At 35.8% G+C, this 10,318-nt stretch overlaps 1 protein-coding gene across 6 annotated transcripts in view; it reads left to right on the top strand.

Annotated features, from left to right (window-relative positions):
* The window catches only part of wwc3 (WWC family member 3), a 54,422-nt gene extending 45,192 nt beyond the window's left edge, over nucleotides 1–9,230 (top strand). For 2 of the 6 annotated variants that reach the window (XM_067459756.1, XM_067459759.1), the window contains 11 exons: nucleotides 1,547–1,627; nucleotides 1,730–1,816; nucleotides 1,921–2,116; nucleotides 2,278–2,439; nucleotides 4,141–4,241; nucleotides 4,360–4,507; nucleotides 6,015–6,179; nucleotides 6,449–6,541; nucleotides 6,634–6,867; nucleotides 8,160–8,287; nucleotides 8,377–9,230. In XM_067459756.1, the coding sequence (XP_067315857.1) occupies nucleotides 1,547–1,627; nucleotides 1,730–1,816; nucleotides 1,921–2,116; nucleotides 2,278–2,439; nucleotides 4,141–4,241; nucleotides 4,360–4,507; nucleotides 6,015–6,179; nucleotides 6,449–6,541; nucleotides 6,634–6,867; nucleotides 8,160–8,287; nucleotides 8,377–8,443 (1,462 nt within the window). In that variant the 3' untranslated portion in view covers nucleotides 8,444–9,230. Of the gene's footprint in view, nucleotides 1–1,546; nucleotides 1,628–1,729; nucleotides 1,817–1,920; nucleotides 2,117–2,277; nucleotides 2,440–4,140; nucleotides 4,242–4,359; nucleotides 4,508–6,014; nucleotides 6,180–6,448; nucleotides 6,542–6,630; nucleotides 6,868–8,159; nucleotides 8,288–8,376 lie in introns of all 6 variants that reach the window. The other 4 variants (XM_067459754.1, XM_067459757.1, XM_067459755.1 and 1 more) reach the window with 2 other exon arrangements.
* Nucleotides 9,231–10,318: the final 1,088 nt, after the last annotated feature.

Raw genomic sequence — 10,318 nt, forward strand, 5'->3', positions numbered from 1 at the left:
GTACTTTTGTATCAGGCATTATTGTTATATCCTTTACACAAATGTACACAAACAAATATAGACTACTGTTCAAAAGTTTGAGTTTAGTAAGGTCAGTACTTTTATTTAGAGACAATGCATTGTTTAAAAGTGACAGTAAAGAGATTTATAATGTTACAAAAAAAAATGTATTTCAAAGAAATGCTAAACTTTCTTTTTATCAATGTATCATGAAAAATGTATCACGGTATCCAGAAAAAATGTAAGCAACACAACTTTTTCTCAGCATTGATAATAATAAATGTTTCTAGAGTATAAAATCAGCATATTAGAAAGATTTCTGAAGTATCGTGTCACTGAAGACTGTTATAATGGCAGCTGAAAATTCAGCTTTGCCACCACATGAATAAAGGATATTTTAAAATGTATTAACATAGAAAACTTTTATTTTTAATTGTAATGATATTTCACAATATTGTTTTATCAAATAAATAAAGCCAAGCGATATCTTTCAAAACTGCAAAAAAAGAAAATCTTACCAACCTCAAACTTTTGAACAGTGTATAGGGCTGGGTATTGACACAAATTTCACCATTTGATTCGATTTCCATTCTCAAGTTTTCAAAATCAGATTTTGATTTTATATTGATTATTCAAATACTGTACATGGCAATTTTTCTTTACGAAAAAAAAAAATCTCTCAACAAATGCTGTATATTATAGATGGGTGTCAGTTGGTACTATATTACTGTAATACTGAAGGTTAAAATTAACTGATTTAAATATAAACATAAATTACACTCTGTGATATTTTTTATAATAATAGTTATAATACTAACGTTACAATTACATGATTATATTTTAGAAACAATTTGGAGTAGAAATATGATCATTTAAATGGTGGCAGTCAAAAACTTAACAGATGTATTTAAACAGGAATTAATATTGAAGAACATTAAAAATTCTAATGAATATGTAAAGTGTTGCTCTAGGGTTCATTTTTCTACCTGACTAACGAGTTTGTGGTCACTGGATAAGGTTTTTGAAGGTGACGTGAGGTGACCTCGTTTGCAAGCTGTTTTATTGATGTCTTTCTACGGTTGAAACACTGATTGGGCCATGATATGGATTGTGAAAATTTGTAATGCATCTTTTAACATACCTTCAGATGTTCATTCATGTTTATTTTGTGCTGTAACTGGTATTAAAGCGGAGATGATCAGTTCATGTAAGCTGCATGCTGCCTAAGCTGCATATATATATTATTTCATAATAAAATGGACGTAATTTGAAATCTGAGAATTTGTTTCTCATCAAAAGAAACAAATGACAGATTATTGTGATTTATTTTTTTAGGATGGGAGGGACTCTAGTTCCATTCATTCATCAACTGAAAACAGGATGACTAGTCGATTCTTGGGATTTAAAAATTGATATCGGTTCATAAAAATGAGAATCAATTAAAATTGAGAAATCAATATTTTGTATCCAGCCCTAGTAATGTATACTTACATGCAGTCAGTAAGTTGTTGCTGTGTTATAATTATGTCTAAATGTCTCTATCCAGTAGGACGGAGGAATCAGAAGAAGTCAGTTTTGCTCAAGACGTCACATCCTCAGAGCCAGTTCAGATTCAGCTTGGTCTTCTGTAAGCGACATACACTCTCATACACATACATGCATACTTCATTATAAAGTCACTTATATTAAAACATTAATTTGTTTGCTCATTCACTCGGCTCTTTTACAGATATGATTCAAATGGCATGTTTTTGCTGCTGCATGTCCTTCAGATGAGAAATTTAAGCAAAGCCAGCATTAGAGATGGATGCAAAGTGTAAGTATTACCATTTTACATCCATTAATGCAGTGACGTCCCTTGCAGATTTACGCACAAGAACACGTTCACCTGGTGTTTATCTCCTTGTTTGCATCTCTCAGATTTGTGAAGGTTCATGTTCTCCCGGTGGACTCCAGTCGGCCCTGCACATATTACTGCTGTAAGGCCCAGGAGCCTCAATCTCTTCTAAGCTTTAATGAGGGCTTCCGGATCCCCCTGAGTGCTGGAGGCCCCGGGGCGCATGCCTTACAATTAAACCTCTGCGCTGTAGGACCCCACGCTCAAGAGGAGCTACTGGTTAGACTAAAATTCACTCTGAATATTATGCTGATAATTTGAAGAATCAAATTTAGGAGTAGTTTTGGACCCTGCTGTATGTAAACCGTACACTTGGAAGTTTAGAAATGTGTGTTGCTGTGAGATGACGTGATGCTGACCTGTGTCTGTTTGTGGCTCAGGGTTCTGCTCAGGTCTCGCTGACAGACTGTGCTGGTAGCACAGAAATGATCTTCCATTGGCTCAAAGTGCAGATCCACAGCACAGAGAACCACAGGCCCCTAACTAAACCCAAGCACATTATGGATGAAGAGGAGGAAAACGAAGGACAAGGCAATCTAGAGGTGAGATTACAACACTGAACACTTTTCTCACACCTGACTGTCAGTGTGCTTTAATTAAAAGAACAGTCCACTCAAAAACTCAAATGTTGTCATCATTTGCTCACACTTAAAGGTATAGTTCACCCAAAAATGAAAGCTCGTATTACTTACTCACCCTCGTGTTGTTTTAAACCTGTATGAGTTTTTTCTTTATTCTGCTAAACGCAAAATAAGACATTTTAAAGAATGTTGGTCAACAGAAAGTTGACGGTAGCCATTGACTTTTGGGAATTAATTGTAAATTCCCGCAATCTCATGCGAGTGACAGGTTTCAGGAGGGGAAAGGTTATCATCCCGCCCTCGAGCCAGTGTACACATAATCAGAGAAGAGATGTGGTTGCATCTCGGGAAGTTATTTTGATTAAAGAGTATGGGCACATGAATAAAAAAAAGATTTATCAAGATTTGCACAGATAAATCATTTATAGTGACTGCCACGGATAAATAATTTCTAATAAAAAAATAACAATAGTCCATTTTGATTTCATGATTACTTCAAGGTCATCTTGTGATCATCTCTAACAAGAGTGCCCATATAAAAGTAGTTTAACATTAGAAAGCAAAGAAATCAAGACAGTCAAATAATAGTAGTGTAATTTTTGTAAATAAATGTATTATGATTATTATTATTAAAGTTAATAATAATGATGATCAATATATGTTCTTATTTTACAGTATAATAGCATTTCTTTAGTTTAGGATAGCAACACTTTAGTTTAGGGTTCAATTTTCATTATCAATAACTTGGATATTGGCAGTTTATTAGTACTTATAAAGAAGATAATAAAGCCTTATTCTACATGACCACATTCTACATCCCTTAAAGGTGCGATAGAATGCATTAATACAATATTTTTAATTGTGCTCTGAAGGTATGTGGCTTAGGTAAGTGCACAAATACTCCAGATACAGTTTTATGTCCATTTACAATTGTGGATTTGTCCCTAGAATGCAATGGGCTGTTATTACCTTGTTTGGAATGGTTAATGAATAATAATGTTGAGCCCTGCTCTGATTGGCTATTTCACAGCGAGGCTCATTTCAGTATTCCGAGAATTGGACCCTAATCTGAAGTCTTACATAGTTCTTTACTCATTTGTTTAATTTTTATAATTTAGATCATAAAAATATGTTTCCAAAGTTGCCCGCACACTGAAAAAAAAGGCAATCAGAAGAAGGCTATGGGCTTGAACATTTGCTCTCTGGTCTGTTTTTAATACACTCCCTTTTTCACATGCAAAAAGTAAAATTAAAGAGATTTTTGATATACCTTTATTTTGTTTTTCAGTGTGCGGTCAACTTTGGCTCCTTGATTGACATAACTTCTTTTGTTCGACGCACCTGAGAACTGATTGGCTTTCCATTTTTTTAACACATACACTTCTTTTTGATGACTGATACATGTATAAAAAATTGCAGTATTATTGTTAATAATAATCATATATTATTATTATAAGGTCATGTTGTTCTTAGCTGACCACATGCAAGTTTAATGCAAAAATATCTTATTCTAATGTTCATAAAGATTTGCTGAACAAACAGAACAATGATAGTTCCACAGAATGTACAAAGTACTGAAGAAATCAACATACAAAATGGCTGACTTTTAGTTGCATATATTAAGTTAAAAATGTCTTTCCTCTGCTGCCCATTTTCGTGTAGGTGTCGGTGGTGACTCATTTGGAGGAGATGAAGAAAGAGTTACAGAGGAGTGAAGAGGAGCTGGAAAGGAAGGAAGAGACAGGGGAGGCGGTTTCTGAAAGGTCAACACACTCACTGTTTTTCTATAAACTAATAAACATATCCGCTGAGTTATGACTGTAAGAGCACATTAGATGCTGTTTTATTGTTTGTGTGCTGTAACTGCTCTGTGTTATTTAGGAGTTGGCAGGCTGAGTCAGTGGACAGCGGCTGCAGTAACAGTACAGCGTTTGTCATTCCCTGTCCTGAGAGTCTTTGTGGTGAAGGTATCTGCATGACCTCCGGGAGACGCTGTCTCCAGCCTGCAGAGAAAAATCCAATTGTAAAGGTATTGTGAAGTGTTACAAAAGTCATAGAAACTTTATTAATTGGCCTCCTATTTTTAAACTGTTATAAACAATCAATTTGTGGACTTGACACACGGGGCAACTTTTTGAGCAATAATGCTGGGCATCGTTGCGACGGCCAACCAGGTGAGACACAGGACTCACAACCGATCTAAAGCATCCAGATAGAAATTTGTTGCCCGTTCTCAATGGGAAAGTTCCCATAGCAACATCGCTTGGCAACATTGCTCAAAAAGATGCCCCGTGAATAATCACCTTCAGAAGATCTTTAAGCCATATTACATGTTGTTTAGAAATTGATTAAAGTTCTTTAACAAAAATATAAGCTGCACATTTCTACTTTTAAGTGCTTTGGACTGCTTGTCTGTTGAGCTTCTGTTAAATGCAAACTACTTCAGTGTTTTGTTCGAACTATAAAGTAACATATATAATATTATTAGCTAAGATTTTTTTAGCTAAGATTTAAGATTTTGAGTGATTTTTTTTTTATTTATTTTTTTTAATGCTTTTAAAAGGAGTCTCTTATGCTCACGAAGTCTATTTGATCAAAAATATTTTTACAATTTAAAATAACTGTTTTTATTTTAATATATTATAAAATTTACTTTATTCCTGTGACAGCAAAGCTGAATTTTCAGCATCATTACTTTAGTGTTCAGAAATCATTCTAATGATGATTTGGTGCTCAAGAAACATTTCTTATTATTAATGTTGAAAGCAGTTGTGTTGCTTAATATTTTTGTGAACCATTTTTGATGAATAGAATTGTTAAATAGAAAGCATTTGTTTTGCTTTTTTTGCTTTACAAAAGATCAATGAGCTATTAAAAGGTTTTGTTCACCCAAAAATTCTCATACCCGTAAGATGAGTTCATCTTCAGAACACAAATGAAAAATTTTAAATTGACATATTTTTTGAGAAACTAATACTTTCAAGCCCCAGAAGGAAGTAAAGACATCATTTAAGTAATCCTTGTGGGTACACTGGTTTAACATATAAAGTAACGCAAGTGCTTTGTTTGTGCAACAAAAAAAAAACGTAATTTAACATTACTGTAACTGTAACTTTATATGCAAAATATTAACCTCATGTTCACGCAACAACGTCTACTCTCGCTTCAACACAAGCATGCGTCCTTGCACTCTTGTAAACACTTGTTGGAGATAAGTTTTGTTTGTTTTTTGCACAAAGAAAGCATTTGCTTCAATTCATAAAATTGAGAGTAAACCACATGGATTACTTTTATGATGATGTCTTGTCTTCACTACCTTTCTGTGCCTTGAAACTGGTAGTTGCATAGACTGTTAGGGGAGGGACAGAAAGCTCTCAGATTTCATTTAAAAGATCTTCATTTGTGTTCTGAAAATGAACAAAAGCCTTACGGGTTTGGAACAACATGAGGGTGAGTTATTAATGACAGAATTTTATTTTGGGTTAAATAACCCTTTAAATGGAATATTAAACAAATTTAATTTGTATGTTTTTCAGGTGGACAAGGCAACCAACACTGAAGGTGTGTTTCCAGAGCCAATGAGGATGCGGCCGAAAGAAAGGGCAGGACGCTGGGGTCACAGCTCACCGTTCATGCGCAGCAGCACAATAGTCAGATCTCAGACATTTTCACCTGGAGCGCGCAGTCAGTACGTCTGTAGGGTAAGTAGAGAAACACACATTCACATTAGTATAGTTACATTAGTGATGGCTTCATGTCAGCCAATTATTAATCTAGTAAATACACTGCATAAAATGTTTCTCTTACTGAAAATTCTGGGTATGAAAATAAAAAAATGTACAGTGTGAAAAAAATAAAGTCTAACAAAAAATGTGTGGTCTCAAAACCAAATTATAGGATTAAAACAATGAATGATGAATCCTGCATCAATAAAAAAAAAGCTTTACCATTTGTTTTCTCTCCTTCACAGTTGTACAGAAGTGACAGTGACAGCTCTACTCTACCAAAGAAATCCCCCTTCATCAGAAACACTCTAGAGCGACGAACTCTGCGATATAAACAGGTTGGAATGACCGTGTTGCAGTGTTACACACATTTGATTATTTTTTTGCTCTGGAAGTTTACTTATGTGTCCGTTTTACGTGACCGCAGCAGTCTCACCGCTCCTCTCTGGCTGAGCAGCCCACACGTACCTCTCTGGACCTGGAGCTGGACCTCCAGGCCTGCCGTACACGACAGAGGCAGCTGAGCGAGGAGCTGGCCGCGCTGCGGGAGCTCAAACTGCGGCTGGAGGAGCCCATGCAGGGCCCCCGCGGCCCCGCGGACCTCCCTCATTGGGCCCTGCGGGATGAGCGTTTCCGAAACCTGTTACGTGAGGCCCAAAGACAGGTACTGCCATGTATATGTCTTTTCTGCATTTGCTCCAAATTCACAGATGTATTCATTTGGTAACACTTTGGATAACATGAACCATGTATCCATCCTCTGATGGCTACTTCCAGCAGGATAATGCACCATGTCACAAAGCTTGAATCATTTCAAATTGGTTTCTTGAACATGACAATGAGTTCGCTGAACTAAAATGCCCCCCACAGTCACCAGATCTCAACCCAATAGAGCATCTTTGGGATGTGGTGGAACGGGGGCTTCATGCCCTAGATGTGTATCCCACAAATCTCCATCAACTGCAAGATCCTATCCTATCAATATGGGCCAACATTTCTAAAGAATGCTTTCAGCACCTTGTAGAATCAATGCCACGTAGAATTAAGGCAGAAGGCGAAAGGACAGAGGAATATGAGAAACGAGAAATGAGAAAAGAACTGAGAAAAAAAAAGTTACCTTGGTTGCCTTAAAATTTTGAGTTCATTGAAATTAAAATTGAGCTAATACAATGAACATTTTTTTGAGATTCGACAACCTTTATTAAAATATTATTAAAAGATTTTGTAAGCATATTGGGTAATTGTGTGTTTTATTTCTGATGACGCAGTGAAACATGCCAAATAGTGCTATTTTCATGATTTATGTGGTTCAGATACAATAATATTTGAGTTGAAAATGAGTTTCTACTTATTAAACAAATTTCCTTCATTGTATCAACTCCAATTTTTAATTTCAATAAACTAAATTTTAAGGCAACCAGGTTACTTACTTTTTTAAGTTAAACCAACAAAAACCAACATTTTTTTACAGTGTACTGTTTACAATTTATACCTTTTTTATAAGTTTATATTGTACTTTTTTCGGATGGAAGCGAATTTTGCATGTCATTCGGAAATCAATGTGCCAGAGTCTGGAGGAAGGAAATGCCAAAATGCCTGAAGTCCAGTGTCAAGTACCCACAGTCAGTGATAGTCTGGGGTGCCATGTCAGCTGCTGGTGTTGGTCCACTGTGTTTTATCAAGGGCAGGGTCAATGCAGCTAGCTATCAGGAGATTTTGGAGCACTTCATGCTTCCATCTGCTGAAAAGCTTTATGGAGATGAAGATTTTGTTTTTCAGCACGACCTGTCACCTGCTCACAATGCCAAAACCACTGGTAAATGGTTTACTGACCATGGTATTACTGTGCTCAATTGGCCTGCCAACTCTCCTGACCTGAACCCCATAGAGAATCTGTTTATTTGCAACTTCTGTTTAAAATCACGTTTGTTGATTATTTCTTTCTCTCTCTTGCAGGCCAAGCAGAGCAGGCAGGAGCAGAGGCAGGAGGAAGCTGCTGAAAGGAGGTTGCGAAAAGCCTCAAAAGAGGTTTTGCAAATGAGGGGCCAGAGCCACAAAGAGCCCCTCCCCGTGCAGACGTTCAAGTGAGTCCGTCATACCATTTCTTAATCAACACCAAAGCACGTAGAGCATTTCTGATAAATGCTAAATGTATCAATCTTTCTTGATGTAGAGAGAAGATGGCTTTCTTTACTAGACCAAGATTCAACATCCCGCCTCTGCCAGCTGACGACGTGTGAGCGCCCCCTAGGCCACACTATATTAAATATGAAGAATCTGTTTCATTTTTTGTATTCATGCCCATGAAGTAATTAGAACAGAAATGTAGTTATTTCAGCACAGATTAAAAGTTATTTCATATGCAACATTTGAACAGAAAGCTGTACAAAACAAGCGTGTGTGGTTGTGCGTGATTGTGCGTGCGTGCGTGCGTGTGTGTGTGCGTGTGGTAGTACTAATGAACACGTACCTATATTTTATGTAATTATTGACATCTTGGCAATTTTTCCTGCTTGTTTAGGGGGGAAATAAGTGTTTTATAAAAGAACAAAGCATCTTTTTACTCCTGTACGATGTACTTCTGATATTTCGATGTCTATGCTTACATAAGGCTGGAAGACGGGAACAAAGTCAGTTTAGACAAATTCACTGTACTGTAACTTATTTTATAGTACTTTTCCTTGAAGGAAATAAAAATGCTCCCTGCTTTTTAATGTATTTTATAAAGCTTAAAACAAATAGCACTTACTGTAAGTGTTTTGGACGTACAGTAGAATGGAAATTTTGGCTGATTTTGTTTCTGTTACCTGATTCTTTAAAGTTATTTACTTAAAATGTCACTTTTTTTGATCCACTTTTGTTGCAGTTGTCATTGTCCCTTGTCCTGTTATTCTATTAAAATTATTAATATTAATTATTACTTGTAATTTTCAATATATAGACAAATATAATTTTGTATGCTGTCTGTAAAACATCTGCAGTGTTACCTCTCTTATGAAGATAAAAGCATTAAACCGTGAAAGTGCAGCTGTTTTTGAGAAATAACCTTTCAAGAACAAATCAGTTGTTTGTTTGGCAGTCATGTTCATCATAAATGCTAATGTAAATGATTATTATTAGTTTAGTGGATTGATGTCAGGTTTGTACAGTATGATCTTTAGGTCTCCAAAGGACTCTGCTATTCCAGAATTGATCTACATTGTCCAGAAGGTGGCGTCTTAAACATGCATGTGTTTTGGTGGTATTTAAGGAAAGTATAATGTTGTAGACAACAAGATTTTGCACACAGTAATCCTTAAATACATGGATATTACACATAATGCTTTGCAGTGAAATTTATTTTCAGTTATTCAATATCTAACAATAGGACTATTAATGAACCATTACTTGATGGTTGAATTAACATCGTCTAAATGATTCTGCAGGACTTTTTCTGGCTTTTACGGCCTATAAACAGCAGGTTTAGTTAAAAGGCATCAGATCTGGAACATTAATGAGGTGGAAATCTTAAAACTAGAAACAGGAACGTGATTGTTTAAAAATAGAGCAAAATTGCTGTTGTAATCATTAATGATTTTTAAAGCTGCACATGGGCATAAAACATCTCATTAAAGGAATTTCCATGGAGAGCTTTGATGGCTTTTTACTAAAACCGCAAATTAGAGGTGATTATCTCAACTTTCATAAATGTGTTTCGCCTAATAGCGGCAAACTGAAAATATATAAATGCTTATAGCTTGTTGACAAGTTTTGCAAAGACAATTTAATGTGCTTTTTTGTTTCAGTCTCAATGCTAAAACTACACTCCCATTAAAAAGTTTCAGATGTTTTTTTATTTATTTTAACACTTTTATTTAGCAAGGATCCGTTTAACTGATCAAAAGTGACTAAATATACACTGATCAGGCATAACATTATGACCACTGAGGTGAAGCGAATAACACTGATGATCTCTTCATAATGGCGCCTGTTAGTGGGTGGGATATATTAGGCAGCAACATTTTGTCCTCAAAGTAAATGTGTTAGAAGCAGGAAAAATGGGCAAGTGTGAGGATTTGAGAGAGTTTTATAAGGGCCAAATTGTGATGGTCAGAGCATCTCCAAAACTGCAGCTC

The sequence above is a fragment of the Pseudorasbora parva genome, chromosome 12 (genome assembly GCF_024679245.1).
Source record: "Pseudorasbora parva isolate DD20220531a chromosome 12, ASM2467924v1, whole genome shotgun sequence".
Classification (NCBI taxonomy): Eukaryota; Metazoa; Chordata; class Actinopteri; order Cypriniformes; family Gobionidae; genus Pseudorasbora; species Pseudorasbora parva.